The sequence below is a fragment of the Chelonoidis abingdonii genome, chromosome 23, assembly GCF_003597395.2.
Source record: "Chelonoidis abingdonii isolate Lonesome George chromosome 23, CheloAbing_2.0, whole genome shotgun sequence".
Taxonomy (NCBI): domain Eukaryota; kingdom Metazoa; phylum Chordata; order Testudines; family Testudinidae; genus Chelonoidis; species Chelonoidis abingdonii.
Genome location: NC_133791.1, coordinates 12,936,128 through 12,957,285, shown reverse-complemented (window position 1 = coordinate 12,957,285; position 21,158 = coordinate 12,936,128). Strand labels below are relative to the sequence as shown.

General features: G+C 40.7%; 1 protein-coding gene across 1 annotated transcript in view; it reads right to left on the bottom strand.

The window, feature by feature from the left end:
* Positions 1 to 21,158, bottom strand: part of VPS13D (vacuolar protein sorting 13 homolog D) — a 192,371-nt gene that overhangs the window by 28,943 nt on the left and 142,270 nt on the right. The window contains exons 66-67 of the mRNA XM_075060347.1: positions 18,928 to 19,060; positions 16,755 to 16,950 (exon numbers count right to left, since the gene is read on the bottom strand). Of these exons, the coding sequence (XP_074916448.1) occupies positions 16,755 to 16,950; positions 18,928 to 19,060 (329 nt within the window). The remainder of the gene's footprint in view (positions 1 to 16,754; positions 16,951 to 18,927; positions 19,061 to 21,158) is intronic.

Genomic DNA, 21,158 nt, shown 5'->3' with positions numbered 1-21,158 from the left:
GTTTACTGGTGGAACTGAAACTAATTTTTTAAACAAAACAACAAAAACAAACAAATCTGGCTTCAGTGTGAATTTCCCCTCAGAATTTTTAACTGTTCTCCATAAATAAATGTTTCCGTCTTCACTGCTATTTGAAACTTTCTGATGGTGAGTTCTATCTGACTATGGAATAGTCTTTCCAGGGTAAGCGCTGGACGTCCTGACTTGTTATGTAAAATTAGACTGGACAAGCAGTAGAAAACAAGACCACAAGGAACAAACTTGCATTGATGGAAGGAGCTAGAAGAACTATACGATTTCTGTTTTCAAAACAAATATATTTTCCATACAAAGCATAAGAGATGCTTATTGGCTTTTTGATGTTTCTCAAGTACAGAAGTGAAATTCCAACAACAATGGATGTGGCCTAAAAACTGAGGCCTCTAAAAAAGCAAGTTCCTAAGCCACACAGGATTCAAATTCTGGTTAGTTTTTCAGGTGGGTACTGATAAGTTTCCTATACTACACTCCAGGAAGGTAAACAGATCATGAACAATAGGATTTTATTAGCAGTATGTTGCTAGGGAAGGAAACTAACTACAGAAAAATTATCTACTTGATAAGAGGAAACAACTTGCAGCATTCTTATTCAGAAGAAAATCTCCACCAGTGTTTGCACATATACATCAGAAGATCAAAGAATCCAGGGTCATATCCATTGAAAAGATACAAGTGCTATTTCATGAGCTACCAAAGCTGCCCTGAGTACTTAATGCTCCGCAAAAACGTATAGGTGCAAATTGCAGTTATGGGCTCCAGATGCCCCTTAAACCTCACTCTGGTCTCTCTGAGCACACTGCCCACAGATATCGGGACTTGTGCCTTTACCTTTCCTGGAGTGGAATCCTGGGAATCTCCCGCTGAGAAGAGGCTGAAGTACACTGTCTACTGACCATGCTTATCTAGCAATTCTTCCTGGTTTGTTCCAACAGTTCTTCCCTTTGAAACTCTATGATATGTGGTGAATACAGTGCCCAAACAGCCTTCTTAAACCAAGAGGAAAAAAGCATAACAGAAGAGAAAAAGGGTTTCAGAAGAACAAAGGGACTACATGAATGTGTGTCTTACCACTCCCCTGATAAAATGTAGGAAAGCCAAACTTTAGACACACCGGTGGGTGTCTGTCAGTCTGCTACCCCGAACTGTCTCCCCACTGCTTGAGGTGCTGTCCTTTTAAATTAGCTGGGGTCTTTGTTCTCCTCAGCCTCCCCAGCTTGGACCTTGTTGCCCAAAACCAGTTTGGTGAGTTCCACAAGAGGTTGCAGGCAGTACCTCAAAGCAAAAGGCTCTTGCATCACCCCCTAAGTTCTGTTCGATAGAGGGGATCTCTCAAGTCATTCCTAGGTAATTGATTAACATTTTCTTGCTTCCCTCCTGCCCCCCATAGCCTGCTATTAAACAGCTAAACCAACATATTAATACCATAAACTCCCTAACAACCAGATTACCCTACAGCGTTCATAGTTTATCACAGAGCAGCATCAGGTCCATCACAAAGCAAAAACACAATCGCCCCTTTTTCCTCCACATAATTAAAAGTGACATCAGTCACCAAATGAAAGTAAATTCCCAATGAAATCACAAAGCCACCATCAATTGTAATGGTTATTGTGACTTTTCAAAAGTATTCCCTTCAGAGTGCATTCAAATATCTAGTAAACACTCTCTTAGGCATACATTACTGGCAGCACTGGAGAAATACATAAAAAGATGGTGGTTTAGATTTTGCTAATTCATGGGTCGTCCAAATTCATGACCCTCTTCATTCACACCTTCAAAGTGGAAAATAAAATAGATACCTTATATAGGCTTTAGTCCATCTCTGATTTGTTTAGGCTTTGTTCAGTGTCCAATCAGGGAATGGGACAATATCAGTATGGATTTACACATGGGGCTGCAAAATTTTAGACACCACAATCAAATAAAATAGAAGCAACTGGTATTTTTACAAGCTTCATCTTTTTACTGTCAAGTCAGAGAAATTGCATTTGTCAAGCTTTTCCTCTGCAACCAGAAATAGCCAACGCTGTTTTATTGTAAGGCCTTACATAGATTGAGCTTTTGAGTAATCATGCCACAGCTGTTTGTCTTAAAAAAGAAGAAACTATGGGATGTCCAGTCTGTCACAGCTAGCATGAAGAAAGTAGAACTTTACTGTAATTTGCCTCTCTTCCAGTTGCTAAAAATAATAAATAATAATTGGAGATATACCAATCTCCTAGAACTGGAAGGGACCTCGAAAGGTCATCGAGTCCAGCCCCCTACCTTCACTAGCAGGCCCAAGTACTGATTTTTGCCCTAGATCCCTAAGTGGCCTCCTCAAGGATTGAACTCAACCCTGGGTTTAGCAGGCCAACACCCAAACCACTGAAATATCCTCCCCTGTGTGTTATAGCTGTGTTATAGCCAAAATGTGTTTCATGAAGAAAACATTCTGTAGGTAAAATCCATCCACATCTATTATCTGCTGCAGGATCTCAAAGGGAACAAAATCCCAGGAGAGGATCCAGTTACTTCTATACAATATTTAATTTGCATTTCACATGCAAGTCATGAAATATGAAGGTTACTGCTGAGTAACTCAATTTCTTTGAAATGCGTCTCTGCACATTCACACACCTGGAAGATATGCCCAGGGCTCAGGAGTACGGCAAAACCTTCTGGAAGCAGTGTCCAGTGGGGCTCCTGTGCAGCCCTGTCATGGCGCTGGGCATGCCAGTGGTGAAAGTCTCAAAGGAATGCTGGCGTAGAGCCAGGCATGGAACGTGAGAGATGCCTCAACTGCCTCAGTCCTTCTGACCAGAGCCTCGGAGATCTGCTGGACAACAGTTCTCTGAGCTAGCGAGGACAGTGTGTGGGGAGGGGTTCTTCAGGGAGTGCAACTGAACTCTGGCTTACTTAACTTCATTTTAAGGATCTGGTAAAAAAAGGCACATAAAGTACACTTGTAAATGACATTAAACTATGAAGTGTTTAAAACACCAGTGAGAAGAGGAAATACTAAGGAACCTAAAGAGGTTAGAAATATGGCAGGAAATGAAATGAGAATCAACCTGGAAAATTGCAACCCAATATATCTAGGGAAAAATAACCCACAACACAGATATTTATTGACAAGGAGACATTTGTAAAGCAGTCAAGCCAATCTCTCACCCCAACCCTCGGGATAAGAGTGAACAGAAAATTGGATACGAGTTTGCAATGAAATATGGTAGCAAAACTAGACAATACAACTTTGGATTGCTTGCATAGACAATGCATGATGTCACAGAACAGGGAGATGATGGTCCATTTTCACACAGTACTGATGCTCCTTACAATTCAGGGAGAGGTTATTCAGGAAGAGGAAATTCAAAGATAAGCACTAAAAATGATGAGAGAGTTTGGATAGCTGACCACAGGAGAGGAGTTTAAACCTGCAAAATCTGGCCTAACAATGATGGAAGGCAGGGGAGACGTGAACATCAGTGAGGAACAGCAATTGTTTTGAGCAGCCCAACAGAGTTTCACAAGAAGTAACAGGAACAAACTTGCACAAAGGAAAAGTTGGCTGACTGGGCAAAGGCCCTACACTGAACTTGATGACATTTCTGTGTTTGTCTGTCTGTCTCTAATGCATTAACTTTTGAATGATGTCTCTGATCAAGCACTTCAACTCTCTGCAACTATCAATTTGGTTATGGCGCCCATTAATGCAGTGGTCCCCACACTTTTTTAGTCACGCACCCCTGAGCTGTGATCAGGAGCCAGGACTGGAAGAAGGGCCATGGTCAGGGCTGGGAGCAAGGCCGCAGTCAGGGCCCTGGCCAGGAGTGGAGCTGGAAGCTGAGGCTGAGGCCAGAGCTGTGGCTGGGTGGCGGAGCAGAGCTGGGTGGCACTCCCCTCTTCCCCCCGGGAGGGAGGGAAGGGGCTGGCCTGGGCCCCACTGTGCCCCCTTGAATACTCCTCTGTGCTCCCCTAGGGGGGAGTTTGGGGACCACTGCATTAATGCATTCCAGCATAACAATATCCCTGACCATCCTCCCAACAGAGTTTAACATGTTAATACCCTGAATGATTTACTTCCCACATAGATAATGGTATTGAGGGTGGGGAGGACAAATATGGAGGCATGGGAAGAAGGGACACTGGAGGCATGCACACAGCCCCTAACAATGGGGGTGTGGGGGGAGAATGGTAGATCCTGATATGGGGAGGAGGACCCATAATGCCCTTGACACAGGGGAAGAGGGGAATGATGGTGCACACGGAGCCTCTCCCACGTGCAGGAAGAGTGGAAGATTGTGAAGCCAGGGGAAGGAGGAGGATTGGGCTGGGGATAGAACCCTGGTAGGGGAGAGACTGGAGGAATCTGGTATTGGGGTAGGAGGGCACACAGAGCCCTTGCCACGAGGGGAATGCGACTGGTGAGCACACAGAATCCCTAGCAGTGGGGAGACTGGGGGAAGATATATAGAGTCCCTAAACTATAGTGAGATGGGAGGGTGCCACAGATTGGGGCTTGTGGGGGATGGAATGTGGGAACGCCCAGAGACCCGATGTGTGCAATGTGCTTGGCCTACAGAAGCTATGAAGTGTGTGTCCTAGTTAGATTGATTATGAGAAAATATATCATAACAAAGGTCTATTAACCTGAAGGAAACGCAAAGGAAGGAAATCCCATTGCCCGAGTCATTTACAAATCACACTGATAGAGCAGACAGGAATACACTGTAACCACAACTGTTCCGCATTGGCATGAGACTGGGTATTAGCTGATAAATCTGTTTCACCTCTAGTTTCTAGGTGAATTTTTGGGAGGGGGTTAAAAGAGCTGAGGACAGATAAAGTCTCATAAAGGGACCTGATCCAAAGTCCACTGAAATCAATGGAAAAACTGTTGTTGATTTCAATGGGCTTTGAATCAGGCAGACCCTGGGTTAGGGAAGGATTTCCAAGCATAAGGGTCAACATAAAAGAAATCATTAAGAGGGGGCGAGTTAGATAGGTGTATCGGTAAACAAGTTTATCCCCTGCTCAGTCAGGACACAGGCAGAATGCCAAACAATATGACTTGTTTCAGGGACAACTGCCCTAGTAAGGGAGGACTCTGAATATTAATTATTAACTTGCAAGATGGGTAAACTGGTGAAAACAAGCATTACAACTTTAGATTAAAACAAGGGGCATGTAGGACACTTCTCATAGAATCTTAAATGAGCTCTCCCCTTCCCACAGACTTTATACTCTATGTGGTATTATGTGCATACTCTTCCTCTTAACTTCTATTTCTACTCCCAGGCACTCTTAGTTCTGCTGCTGTTGCATTATGAAGAATTCCACGGCTGAACAATGAAATTGACGCATCAGAGACTCCCTCTTCTCTTCCTATGCTTCTTTATCCTCAGTTTGAATGCTACAATCCTATCTGCTGACACGAAAAGGGGTAGCAAAGGAGGCAAAGACATACAATGTGTTTTTTTTATTATTATTTTAAAAGCCTTTTGGTCACTCACTGACATTGTCCAAAAACCAAGATCTTACTGCACAGCTACATGGCCTCTCTTCTGGATAGAAGTACATTTTTAAGAACCCAATACATATGCATAGGAGAATTTTCTACTCCACACTAAGGCTAGCCCTAAATAAAGTGCTCCTAATTTAACATGGTCCAACAAACCTGTTAGAACTGGGTAACCCCATGAAGTAACCCTTTGCTTCTGTAAAAGCAGCAAAGAATCCTGTGGCACCTTATAGACTAACAGACGTTTTGGAGCATGAGCTTCCGTGAATGAATACCCACTTCGTCAGACATGCATCGGACGAAGTGGGTATTCACTCACGAAAACTCATGCTCCAAAACGTCTGTTAGTCTATAAGGTGCCACAGGATTCTTTGCTGCTTTTAGAGATCCAGACTAACACGGCTATCCGTCTGATCCTTTGCTTCTACTGACATTTCAGACAGTGAATTCTTGATTTTCAGTCTCATGTTGCTGATATTAAAAAAAACATAGTTCAATAATAACTAAGGAAAAGTCTCTGGTCAGAGTTAAGCTGCTTTGGCAGAAGTCTGAGTGAAAGCCATAATGGCAATTTCCTGCATTGAATGTGATTGTGGTATAAAAAAGGATTTCAAATAAGGCTCTCCAAAAGCCCATAGGCATGTATCCAAGATTACTAAAGGGTAATATCAGAAAATTCCTTTTACTACCTTGTGAATTACAGGAAAAAGTTTTAATGTGTGTTTTCTTAACAAAAGTACTGTAGCATGCCTTAAAGCAGTTTTTTAGAATACAGCTTTCTGAATATATCTATTCAATGACAGGATAGTTTTCTGGTTTTGGACTGAGCTTTTTGGCAGTATGCAACACAAATGTGGAAATAATCAGAACTGTTGTATGTGACACTGCAGTACTTAGAAGAAAATATAAAACTCACTCAAAATAAAATATCAAATCATACACATTAGTTGCTAATAAATTAAATGTATGCTGCACTGTCAAGATAGATTTTCTTTTAATATCTTCCCAGTGCCCTGACATTAAAAAAAAATTAAGCCAGCTGTCCTTTCTTGTTTCATAAAGAACAGAATTAATGTTAAGTTTATCTCCAACAAAACAATATTAAGTTTGTTTTTCTTCACAAATTAAATGAGTTTATGCTTCAGAAGTTCAGACAGCTTATGCAATTATAGGATTTCTTTCTTCTGAAGAAGTTCATCAGGAGGTCAGGCTTTTAAAATACAACCTGTTAAAAGTACATGAAACGTTTTTAAACTGGCACCATATGCTATAAAACCACCACTTATCCAGCCTCCATGGTTTGGCTCCATGCTCCAACCACAGTTTGTGCTAGCTGGGTGTGTCACAACATAGATTAATGGATTTTAAAGCCAGAAGGGACCCATTATGATCAGCTAAGCCTGACCACCTGCATAACACAACCATAGAAATTTATCCAGTAATTTCTGTTTGGAACTCAGTAACTTGTGCTGGAACTAGAGTTTGTGTTTTTGAGAGGCCTGCAATCTTGATTAAAGACTGAGTGATGAATCTACCACATCCAGTGGTAAACTGCTCTAATGGTTAATTACCTACTCTATTAAAAACATGCACCTTACTTCCAGTTTGAATATTTTAGCTTCAACTTCTAGCTACTGGATTTTATATGCTAGATTAAAGAGCCCTTCTAGTACATCATCCCTCTATGGTGCATGCTATGGTGTCAGAGAGGAACAGAAAAAGCCAGTATTGCTTTAGGGTACTGATGCTCAGACCTCAGTGATTCAGGAGTCAAATTAGCAACCAGCATAACCCAAAAGAGCCACAGTAGTGTGAATTCATTGTTTTATTTACTATATAATTCTCACAGCAAAAATGACTGCCCAAGTATTATTATTTTTATCAACTACAATTGGTGATAACATAGCAAAAGCATCCCGACTGCTTAATAATTAAATCACACAGTGTTTTAACAGTGTGCTGCAAAGAGACACATGTTAAAGAGTCTGAGTATCCCTGCTTAGGGGTTCTGAAATGGAATGTCTTCCTATCCTTAATATTTGGTAGATTTAACACTTAACTTTACAGTTCTCATTTTGCACAGATCTTTTGCAAAGGAACTTCTAGTGATTTATTGTGATGTATCATGTGTCACTTTTAAGAGAAGAGGAAATGTAATGCCTGACCCACTCAACTCACTCCCAACACCCAACTGACTTAGAGGTATGTTGGGATGACATTAAGATCACTACAGGAAATTCCCACCTTAAAAGTGATACTTCTCACAAATGATGTACTGTGCCCATGCAGGCCAATAAATATGTTGTTCAAAACTACACTTCTTAATGTTAATTAATTCATTACACTTGTCTCCATCCAGATTAGCTAGCATTGCTATACTTTGTTAGCATCCATGATTTTATGATTCTCCCAAAGACACTTGCAACTACTAAAAAACTTACTCCCATAGCTTCCAAGTTTTGTATAGTTCCGTGTGTGATATTTTAAGCAAAAATATTTAATGAGCTAATTGGCATAACCATAAATTTTACCTTAATAAACTGTATGGATTTGGTGTTGGAGAAGGTGGTCTGGTGAATGGAACAATGTGTTTTTCTATAGGCCAGCAGCAGGGCAAACTTGGTGCACATACTGCCTTGCCAACATGGCACCCCTGACCTTGGGATGGGGAGAAAGGGGGCAGCTTCTAGGCACAGAGGGGTAGTGGAAGCCTGGGAGTTCATGAGGATTTGAAATGAGACAAGATCCCCCGTTTTCTCCTACACTCCCCATCAGCCGTCCCCATTCTACCCTCATCCCTTTCCAGCCTCCATTCCTGCCCCCTCCTCTTTAGCCAGTCCAAAGATTCACTTTCCTCATATACCCCACAGTCTTTGGAACTAAATTTCTTTATTACTCCTCCTCTCTGGAGCTCTGTTGCCACATTCTTTAGTGGCTGTAAGGTAAACTGCAACTCCTGCCCACAGTTCTGCCAAATATGTGAGATTCAGGCTGACCTATGAAGCAGGCATGACAGGGCTTCTAAATGTGTTTGCATGATACTTGTCAGCACCAGGGTATAGTGAGTGTATTTATTATTCTTAATGCTGACAAAAAGAAAAATAGTAATTAAAGTATGCAACAGCCACCTATGCAACTGGAAATCTAAAAGAATAGATCAGATGCGCCCCAGGACAGGAACCTAGTTCTTTTGAGAAGATTGTAAATACTTAGCCACAAAATAACAATTAAAAAAACTCAAAGTTCCAACTTGTGGTTGCACTGTGACTGTATGCATGTTAACAGACTCAACAATCTAAAAGTCTATAAATACTATAGTGCTTTCCACTTTCTAATCCACACCACATCTTGGTGAATAGGTATTGAACTCCCAATTCTGAAAATGAGGAAACCGAGAAAGAATTTTAAGTAACATGCCCAAGACCACAGGTCAGAACTCCAGATTTCTGCGTCTCCATGTGCTCGGAATAGCTCAAACAGCATAAAAATTACTTATGACACGAAAGGGAACATTAAAACGCTATAGAAATTTCTAATAAAGCAGTAAGTTTTGGTGAATTCAGCTAAGCAAGCAAGCTTCTCAGTTCTTTAATCTACTAGAGTGTTGCATCATTAAATTGTACTGAAAAGGGTAGAAATTTCCAACCCTGGGGCAAGGTGAGTAATTTTTTAGAAGAAAATATTTTAGACTAGAGTATAATGCAGACCGAAAAATGTTAAATATATTCCCTAATACAACCATCTAAAAACATTTAAATGCATCCATATGGAAAAAGAATTGGCTCCTTATTCTCTAACAAGTGGAATAAACATTCTGCTTTAGACCAAAATGTGGAATGTTTCACATATCGTGGAACTTGAAAAATAAGTATGCAACTCAGCTGGAAGCGTGACTGTCCCGCAAAACAGAATCAGGCTCTGATTACCTAGGGGTCTTTTATACCACTGAGTTTGAGGATGAATGAATTCTAAGGCTATTAATTTTGATCTCTACTTTTATTTTTAAAACGTATATTAAGCACACAAATGTACACATTAAAAAAAAAAAAGTCAGATTTGCAATAGTTCTATCCAAAAATGGCAGAACTGGAAATGTAAAATAAGTGTCTTCACAATACTTGGTTTGTTTCCAAGCTTTCTATTTTTCCAAGGTGTGCATCTGATATCTAGCAGTTTCCATTAAACCAGTCATGGTAACGTAGAACCAAAATGGTAAAAGGAAAAAGTATGTCTCATTTCTAGCAATGATATTAAACTACCATGACCAAGAAATGGATATTTTTTTCCATCAGTCTAATAGAAAACGAATCTTGCACTTTCGCAACTTTATTCAAAGAATTTTTTTTTTTTTTTTTTTTAAACAATTTCTCAGGAACTGGTAAGAGCCTTACATAAGCTGCATTATAATGAGCAATGTTTTGTTTTAGGCTGCTGAGTATTAGGGACTATTTAGAGTTCAGCCAAACAGACGGAAAAAAGACATCACTTGGAAGACAATTTTGGTGCTTTAGTGGAGACAGCTATACTTAAGAGGGAGGCAGTGATGTTTCAGTTGCTTTTCGGAATATTTTGTGACCATAACCAGCAATCATGAGCCAGCCATCTAGTTCCCACTTTGTGTCGGAGGTGACAATTTCTATTATAAGAAGTTTTATTTTGGTTTCTTCTCTTAAATCTACAAAGGAACATCTACCTTACAACTGGGGGGTAAGTCTGTAGCTTAGTTAGATTTTTCTGTCAAATTGGAGTTCAGTTGGACATGAATGACACCCAAAGAAGAGTCCAAAAACAATTTTAATGACTTTTTATAGCCCATAGTAATAATGTTGATGAGCAGTAGATAGATAAATCATCATTTACTGTACTTTCTAGATCACGGAATAAAAAAGATTATACTTTTACATACATTTAGCATTTTAAAGCACGTCAGCTTTTTTTTTTTTTTTGAGAAGCTAATTTAGTATTGTGAAGTGAGCAGGGGAGGTGATGCATTCCATCCAGCTCCGCTATACAGACTCCGCGGTGGCAAAGAAATTGTCCCTCAGTATCTTCAGTCCTCACACCTCTGTGAGCCACAGAAGGCCAGCAGCAAAAGATCCCTACTACTACAGCAGTCACTTAGCAAGTCTTCTTGGGGGAAGAAAGAGAGGCCTAGAGAGATGGTGGCAACTGGTGACAGGCATTTGCCCATTTCCTGTTGGCAGCCTATGAGGCTTAGCAGACCCCATACGGAATATAAACTTAGGAATCTAGCTGAGGGCCATGGTGGGGGTGAGGGAGAGCTCAATGGTTTGAGCATTGGCCTGCTAAGCCTAGGGTTGTGAGTTCAATCCTTGACGGGGCCTCTTAGGGATCTGGAGCAAAATCAGTACTTGGTCCTGTTAGTGAAGGCAGAGGGCTGGACCCGATGACCTTTCAAGGTCCCTTCCAGTTCTAAGAGACAGATATATCTCCATATATTTATGATTTTAGAGTTGCCAACTGTCTAATCACACCAACATACTTGCCCCACTCTTCCTCCAAGGCCTCTTCACCTCCCTGTGTGGCTGGCTCTCCCCCACCCTCACTCGCTTTCACTAGGCTGGGTCTGCCCAGTGCTGACTTGCATTGGGCCTGCTCTGAATGTTTAAACCCCATCTCGGAGGGGACCTAGACCACGAGGGCCAGCGGGGAGCTAGAGGGTGGTGCCACAACCTGGAGTGGTACTTTGAGCAGGGTCTGCGCGATGACATGGAACGGCACTGAGATGGACTGTGCTGGCATTCAATGCCTTGAACTGGAGTGCTGGCAGGACCTAGAACAGTGCCGCAAGTCTAACCATGTCCTAGAGTGTGATCAGCATTGGGACTCCGAGTGGCGCTGGGACTCCTAGTGGTATCTTGTTTCAGGTGGTGGCACTGAGCGGCAGAGCACTGCTGGTTTTCCACGGAACAGTGCCACATACTGTGGCATCAGAGACTTGGCACGAAAGGCCAGTGACTGCAGTGCTGTCGTATCTATGAGGTCTCTTGTGGCATCAAATGTGTCTGGGGTGGAAGGCAGTTGCACCTCCTCCACCACCTGACACGGTGAGTCCAATTGCACTGGACTCAACGGACCCCCTTGCAGGACCAAAGTCGACGGTGCAGGCTCCAAAGTTTTCAGCACTGGGGACTCCTCCCTGGGACGCACCTATTGGCCTGTTCCGAGGGGGTGGGCCTGAAGTCGGGGAACAACTCCTCTCTTGTTTCCAGTGCCACTTCTGCCCAGAGGAACGGGACTGGTGTCGAGTTGTCTCCAACTGTTTCCGCACTGCAAAGCCATCTCCGTTACCACTGCTGGGGCACTAAGCACCAATGCACTCCTGCCGATGCTGTTTGTGGTCTAAGAGCTGCCTCCATAAGGAGCTGCTTCTGTCTAAAGTTCGGTTCATTTTTCGTTATTGGGCTAAACCCTTCACAAATCTGCATGTATCCACCTGATCTGTTTCCCCCAGACACTTTAAGCAAGTGTCATGGGGGTTGCCCATTGGCATAGGCTTGTTGCAGGATTTGAACCTCTGGGACTTAGGCAGTCCCCAGGGAGAGTGCGGTCAGGTTGGAGGGGAACTCCCCATTCCCAACAATGAATTATTAACACTACACTAATTAATAACTAACTAGGGAAGACAAACACTAAAGCAGATGAAGCTAGGGAAACTTGGAGAGCTTGCTGAGCAAGACACCTCAGTTCCAATGACTGTCACTGGTGGTAAGAAGGAACTGAGGAGGCGCTGGGTCAGCAGGATCATATATAGAGCTGAGGAGGCGCCAATCCAGGGGGACTCCACAGCCAACCCGATGGGTGCTGCTAGGGGAAAAACTTTCTGATGACTGTGCATGGGGCGTGCACACACCTAATTGGAATCGATATGAGCAATCACCTGAAGAAGACCAAACAGTTCCAACTTTTAGACATCACAAAAATGAGAATGCTTGATTCCGGATCACGCACGGCTTGTACCAACTACAACCTCATTTACTGTCAGAGATACTTGACAGAAGATTCCCCATTGCACTAATAGCATACTGAAGACATAACTCGCCACTCCTACATCATAAAAACTACAACAGATGGAGGTTCTAAAAAATGCTCCTTTACTCGTAACACCAATTTGCCTTATATACTTAAAATCAGCTACTGAAGTTCTACAGCGGATTTTTCTAGGTATCTGGCCCCATGTGCCCCCCTGCATCTGAGATCAGAACGAGATCTTAGCACTGGAATAGTGTCAACCACAGACTTTGAGTCCATCCATGACAATAAACTTACTTTAATTCATACTTTGGAAGGTTAAGCAACACTAATCAGATCAGCTTAAGCATTTATTTCTGTATACTTCTTAACTCGGAATAGTCATGGCCTCACACATGTAGAGCAGAAAGTGCAACCTGAGCCAGTGATTTAGTTTGGAACAGCATTTTATTTTGATTCCAAACCACACATAGCTGAACAGTTAACAAATGCAACAGGGGGCTATTGGTACACAACAGTCAAAACAAGTCCAAATCCTTTGCTGCTGTTCTCCCTGTCGTTCAAAGAACAATTTAGTGGTTTGATTATATAAGAGAATCACAGAGAAAAGTGGGCATGGGATTCTTTTATGAACTTTTACAACATAAGTGTAGTTGAGTGTATTTTAATTTACAAAGGTCCATACATCTGTGATTAAAATCTTTTTATGAAAAACAAATACAGTCACACCTGTGTAAAGAGGCTTCCTAAATTAATTACTAGAATTTTTTTCTTTAAGAAAGGTTTATGGGTCAATGGATTTTCAAAGGACAGTTGCAACAATATAAGATTTCTGCGTACTGGACACATTTTTGTCCTCCACTCATTATATTTAGATGTCTTGTATGATTTCTGATATTCATTTACCATCCAACTAAATTAGGAATTTTGTAATTTGCAAAGGATTGAAAATTGCATGATGATGAACTTCACCTCATGCTGCTGTAGGTCCATGACAAACAAAACTTATTCCAAATTCAGTGGAAGCTCAGCTCTGGTTCAACTCATAGAAATTTCCTAATCTGTACTCAGCCAGCCACCATCAGGAGGGCATTGTGCTACAAAGGCAGATAGTAGGTGGGCAAAGCTAGCTCTTGCCTGCAGTCTAGTTTCTCATCTGTCATGCAACCTCATCACTAGTAATATTGCAAATAGGCTGGAAATTCATGAATGTAGATATTTCAATGTAATGCACACATTGTATGCACGGGCACATCATGATATACGCATTTTCATAGAACATAGTGCAACCTTCATAATCATTTATTTAAAAAAAAGGAGTATAACTGTTTTTTTAAAATGAACTCAGACTGCTTAGGTTAACACATTAGTTATTTTGTTTGAATGTGTTCCAACCTTCTACTTGTCTGAGATATAACATTTCTAATCATACTCTATATGGGGTTTTTCTTTAAATCCCTATTTACCTACCCGAACTATGATCCCTGGCATTTCACTTCTACAAATTAAACTAAGTTCCAAGTGCATATAACTATATGCTAGCTGCTCCTATTCCCTTCCCAGCCCTCAACACGCTCATTTAGTCGTTGCTCAAATTTACTGTTACGTTTGATGCAGGTAAAGTGTGGGGCCCTATTATACAAAAATTCATCATTATCAACAGCAGATGGGCTAATTGAACCTTATGAATCTTAACATTAATTCTTTTTACATGTATTACATGAATCAGCAGTTAAAAAGGCTGGTGCATTTGAAACACTTCCTACTTCCACAACAAAGTATGTCTAGGTTTGCATTCTTATGAGTTTCCTGCACCTCACTCACACTTCATCAAGCTTATTGTTCCTTACTGAAATAGTGATGGCAGACACATCAGGATTCTGAGTGTGGCATAATAAAATGCAGGAAATGGAAAAACCAAATGGAAAGACTTAAAAAAAAAAATACCACCATTCCGAAAAATCACAAAATAAATATACCTGGATTTTTTAACCCCTCTGTTGTGCAGGATCTTGTACAACAGACAGAGTTCCTAAGGCATGCAGTAACACAGCACAGCATCAACATACAGGAACTGAATGCCACTTAACCACTGGAAATAAAACATTTATTCTCGTAGATCCAACTCTCTGGAACTCTCCTATTCTTTCCCCTTTCCCTCATTTATTTTGCCATTATTACTTGTATCAGTTTTGTACAATATTTATCTTAAACATGTTTAATATAATTAAATATTATTTATTTCTGGTAGTGCCCACAACATGCAAGCCACTGAACACACAGAGAAAGGCATAGCGTCTGCCCAACAGAAGGCATACAGAGTCCCTGCCAAAGGAGTAAAAGGTGGATCCTGGAGTGGGGAGGGAGAGGTGGCACACAGAAACACAGAACCCTTGCTATGGTAGGAAGGTAAAAAGGGGGAGGGTGCAGAGAACACTTGGTTTGGGGGAAGTAGGAATCAGGGTGCACACTGAGTGCCTGTCTTAGGGAGGAATGGAGGGCACGGGGAAGGGCAGACAGAACTGCTGGCACATGGGGAGAATGGAGGATCCTGATATGGGAAGAGGAATAAATGGAGGGTACATGCAGCTGGGTTCTGGGGGTAAGAGTATCTAGGCTGGGAGTTGCCCCACGGCTGGGCTATGGGGTTAGGGGATGTGGGTGTCTGGGCTGGGGAGGATGCCCCATGGCTGGGCTCAGGGGTGAAGGGCAGGTGTCTGAGACCAGAGGGGCAGAGTTTTCCCCACTATATGCCCAGCTGGCACGTGTGACACACCTAGACTGAGGCGCCCAGTAAAAGCATAACAGAGAAACAGGAACTGGCTTGTCATAGAGGTTTCTTTAACTCTCTACTCCTGGGGGAATCTTTATTGCCATCTATATTGCTACAGACATACTTGCTGACAGGTATTTTGGAATAAATTAAAAAAATAACAGAATCTAGCTTGATTATATTGTGTTATTTTAACAAATAAAATATACACAATTTTGCAGAACTGTAAAATATTGTGCACGGAATTTTTAATTTTTTTGGCACAGAATTCCCCCAGGAGTAACGTGTGCACATGCACAATCACACATATATACATATTCTTAGTAAAAACTGATTTTGCAAAAGAAAAATAGAAGGGATGTGGCTATTACATTATCTTCAGAACTCTTCAACTTCTTTAAAACATCTGTTTTCCTATGAATTCTTAATGGAAGCCTAAAGAAGAACATTTTTAGTTCAATTCTGCATCAGGATGCCAAGCTGGCAATTTCTTTGTTATATTTAAGCTCTTCAGACTTTTTCCTGATTTATTATAATATGATGTAGTAATACTGCGTGCAAATGTGGTTGCTCCATCTCAAAAAAGATATATTGGAATTGGAAAAGGTTTGAAAAAGGGACACAAAAATTATTAGGGGTATGGTACAGCTTCCATATGAGGAAAGATTAAAGAGGCTAGGTCTCTTCAGCTTGGAAAAGAGGAGATTAAGGGGGGATATGATAGAGGTATATAAAATCATGAGTGGTGTGCAGAAAGTAAATAAGGAAGTGTTATTTACTCCTCCTCATAACACAAGAACTAGGGTCTCCAAATGAAATTAATAGGCAGCAGGTTAAAAACAAACAAAAGGAAGTATTTTTTCACAAAACGCACAGTCAGTCTGTGGAACTCCTTGCCAGAGGATGTTGTGAAGGCCAAGACTATAGTAGGGTTAAAAAAAACTAGATAAGTTCATGGAGGATAGGTCCATCAATGGCTATTAACCAGGACAGGCAGGGATGGTGTCTCTAGCCTCTGTCTGCCAGAAGCTGGGAATGGGCGATGGGGGATGGATCACTTGATGATTAGCTGTTCTGTTCATTCCCTCTGAGGCACCTGGGATTGGCCACTGTCGGAAGACAGGATACTGGGCTAGACGGACCTTCGGTCTGACCCAGTATGGAGGCTCTTATGTTCTTAGTAATGAGAATCTCCTATATTACACTGTAGCTTTTCTGTACCAATTTTACTAGTACACATGGCCACATTAGTAAGACTACAAATGCAGTATTTAAAAAAGGAGGTAATTAAATAAACTAGAGGCAAAACTAATAATACAAAATAATAATTACAAAATTACAGTTCCTTTGGGCTAGGAAACAAAATCCATTACAAAATTGCAGAAGGTATTGCAATATGGTCCGTAGACACTTTATGATGATTAGAAAAGAAAAGTGTTCACTGACCTGGGGCCACTAAGAGTTGCAGTGTCTCTTACTGCCTGTGCTGTTTCAGAGGCAAAATCAAGGGCACCAGCCATTGGTTTGGTTACTGTGCCAACCAGCCCTTTCCCAAGGCCTGATATGAAACCACTGACTCCTCCTTCAGTTTTGACACCTTCTACTGTTGAGGTTATTACACTTGTTAATCCACCAATGATACCTAGCAAAGACAACAAAAACTGTAAGTGGACCAACTGCTTTGCCACTACAAATAAAAAAAAAAACCAGGATGTTATTACAGTTGACAATGTTAAATGATTTACTTTTTTGAAAGTTCTTGGTAGTGGAAAAGCATGCTACCCACTTAACGCAGTACATGAAAAGTCTGAATTATGAATGGATTTTTTAAATTAATCTAATAACAGTCTTATATTTGTATAGGGCATTTTATCCTGAAGCTATACATACATAAAAGTACTGTGTCTACTGCTGAAGTGAAGCCACCTCCAATAGTGTGACAAGGATTTAACAGAACACAAAATATTACACAACAGCTTAGGACAGGAAATAAAAAATACAGTGCTCAGTTGGAAATACAAAGAGAAATTTAAACAGGCGAAGTGGAATTTCGACCAGGACACTGGGAATCAGCAGCTCATTCTAACAAAATGTTAATGTCCATGAGAACTTGAGGGCTCACAAGGGATTAGGAACTTAAAAGGTAGATCCTCAGCTGATATCAGCTGACCTAGCTTCACTGACTTCTTTGACTGCACTACAGATTTTACATAACAGCCGAAAGACAGTAAACACTGTGATGCTGGCGGTACGAACAGTATTGTTGGTATCTAAGTTCTGGAGTAGAGAAGCATATAGCATATGCTATGTTTAATTGTTTTATTTGGGTAACTTTGCCATACAGTGGAGTATTTGGGAAAACTACAGTTCAACAGACAGAATTTAACAGTCAACTCCTTCTTTGAAGAAATGGAAATTGGAAACATTAAAAAACCAAAAAACCAACAACAAAAATTCAAGTCAAAGAAGCTAATCAGCTAATGAACGTTTCTAATTGACTCTTCATTAAACAATCGTATTTCAGATTTCACATGTCGCCAGCAACATAATTTATACTTGATTTTAGAAAACACCTAATGTTCTGTAACTGGAACAACCAAAATGCTTTGCATTCACAAGAAAGTCTAACGTGACCCATTTAGAACTTCCCTGCTATCTTTTTCATAGAAATTTTTTTATCCCTGCACTTAAGTGAACTACAAGAGTTAGATGTGGAAACAACTTACAGAAATGAACCTTTTCCATTTTTGGGCCATCACCTATCTCAAGTGATGGGACTTCAAATACCCAGAAAACTATTTCAGCCTAATACTGGAGACTGAATAAACAATTTCCCCCTAATTTTACATTTCTTAAGTACAAGACTTTTTGATAATCATACAGACTGCATTTGAAATTTCACCAGTTTAACTAAAGCTGCAATTTCAAACAAATTTAATGAAACTGATACAAAATACTGTGTAAACATTCAAATGATTTAAATCTGGCTTATATCGATTTAGCTTAATTCAGCAGAGAATCGACTCGAGCTAAATTGACCTAAGCCTGTCTTCAATCAAATTAAGAGTATCCACACTGTCTTTTGCACCAGTTTAAATAAACTTTTGTTTTTTTTAAGACTACTGAAAGTTAAACAGGTTCAACTTGGAATACAGACAGGCAAAGGGCCAGCTTGTACAAGAAAACTGGAATCTGCGGGAACTGAGTGAAAGCAGGGGAAGCTAAGTGAGATACATTTATTCATTCATTTGTACCACTGGCTGAATATTATTTTATTATTGTCACTTACAAAGAGATTGTATGCATATTTATGAACCTATATGGAAATTAGAAATTTTGGCTGATCTCTTTCCTAAATTTAGTTTTGATATCCAACAGTACACTTAAATAGGACCTATTCTCAAATCTAGGTGCCTTTGCCAAAATTAAAAACACAATTAAATTAAAAAGGAAAGCCAGCAACTGCTCCATTATCTTAAGCCACATATAACCAACTAATGTGGAGTAGTTTTAATTGAACTGCATTGTTTTTCTGAATCCTTTCACTTTGAAACCACAGTGACAGAGATAACAAAGCAACTGATATTACAATAGTATAATCTATTGATGCACAAATTACCATGAGCAAGTCCATGGATCCCAGCGATGAGATGTTCTCCACTGGTTGCACCATGGTATCGAATGTACTCTCTTTCAGTTTGATGTCGGTTATCCATCGTCTTTCCCAAACCATCTGATAAAGTCCCAGCAAACTACAGTAAGAGAAACAATGGGAAATTAAAAAATAAAAAGAACAGACTTCTACATTATCAAGATTTGTTGAAACAAGCTCTGTGTTTAATTTTTAAACACTGATTTATGCAATTCTCCTTCTTATTGCTTTATTTTAAATATTACTGTAGTGCTAAAGACCAGAATTTGTGCAGTTCTCAATATCTGCATGTCACACTTACATAGCAGCATGAAAAGAGGATTTTTCGTCGTTTGAAGGTATGCATCTACAGTCTAATCCCATAATCACTATGTCTTATATTCAGAAAAGCCTTGTCTGCATTAGTATTTTCCTTAAGGTTGCCCCACAGCTATCATTCCACTGAAAGCAGTATCAGTATTCGGACAGCCACTTGTAGCTTAACAGTGTTATTTAGCCCACGTTGGTTAAAACATCATTGGCTAGTCTACACCAGAGTCTCATTCATTGCAACCATCTGTGGATCTGCACCAATGGCAGCACAATGGTGGGAAGTTTTAAGAAAAGTGTCTGGTCTGGATTTAGAGGACATTTTTTAAGTAGTACCATGATAATCTGCATCAACTATACACATTTCTACAAATGACATTTGATTTAGGTAAGTGTTTCAGTGTCTTGGCACTTTTAAAAAATAAATATCTGCAGAAATCATGCAGTTTGTCTCCTCTGGAATGCTAAATGATTTAGGGTCCAATATTGCTCGTCTCAAAGTCAACAGAGTTTTGCCACTGACTTCAGCAGGAGCACGGTTGAATCCAATGGCTATGTTTACAGTACCTTTTTACATAGGCAGCAAAATAGGTCAACCTATTTTTCCCTGCCAAAGATACTAACTCAACCTGGCTTTATATATACCAAACTGAGCTGTATAGCATATAAAGTAAATTAATCATTTCAATCAAAAAACATTCAACAATACATTGCCAATTTATATTCTGATCAAATGAAGTTAAAGTATGTTTGATGGCACAAATCTGGAGAGGATCTTATTGATAAGCATGAACTCCCACTATAGACATTTTATCAGAAAAGGATTGAGAAAGAACATTTATCTGTGTTCTATCATTATACAAAGTTCAAGAGTGACAGTAAATAAGAAATCACATCTATGCTGAACTGTAGTAGTCAAGTGAACAAATGAAAACTGTGTGACAAAGTTCCTCCTCCACCTTGGTGGGTCCTGCGCTTATTGGCGGATTTTTTTCACCTCAGTGATCTTCCCCTTTTGCGGAACCCACAGTTTGGGTCAGTTCCTCCTGTGTCTGATCAGGAGTTGGGAGGTTTGGGGGGAACGTGCCCACCCTCTACTCCGGGTTCCAGCCCAGAACCCTGTGGATCGCAGCTGTCTATAGTGCCTCTTGTAACAGCTGCATGACAGCGACAATCCCTGGACTACTTCCCCATGGCCTCCTCCAAACACCTTCTTTATCCTCACCACAGGACCTTCCTCCTGGTGTCTGATAACACTTGTCCTCCTCAATCCTCCAGCAGTATACTCTCTCACTCTCAGTTCCTTGCCTTCTTGCTCCCAGCTCCTCACACACGCTCCTTCTCCTCTGGCTCCTCCCTGTCTGATGGGGTGAGCTCCTTTTTAAACCCAAGTGCCCTGATTAGCCTGCCCTGATTGGCTGCAGGTGTTCTAATTAAAGTAGCTATTTCCACTACCTTCTAGAAAGGTCTTAATTGGCTCCAGGTCCCTTGATTAACCTGGAGCAACTCCCATTTGGTTGCCATGGTCCTAGGGATTTGTTTAGCCTGGGGCTAACATACCTGTTTCTCAGTACTTTACTGTAGCCATCTGGCCTTGCCCCATCACAACTGCTAAATATAATTAACTTTCTAGTGAAACCTCTTCCAAAACAAGTAGGTAAATGCCAGTGGCCCTAGTTTAACCTTTCAGAAAACTCACTGGAATGTTATTTAGACATACAGCTATCCTTTTGCAGAGATATGTGAAAACCTTCAAGACAAACACTCCCAGAAACATGCTAGTGCTAGTGTACTTTACATTTTGTAGCAAGTTAAGAAGCTATTTAAATACATTTCAGTAAGGGGGTTTTAAAGTGGATGTATTTTACAGCTGGTGATGTAGCAACGCC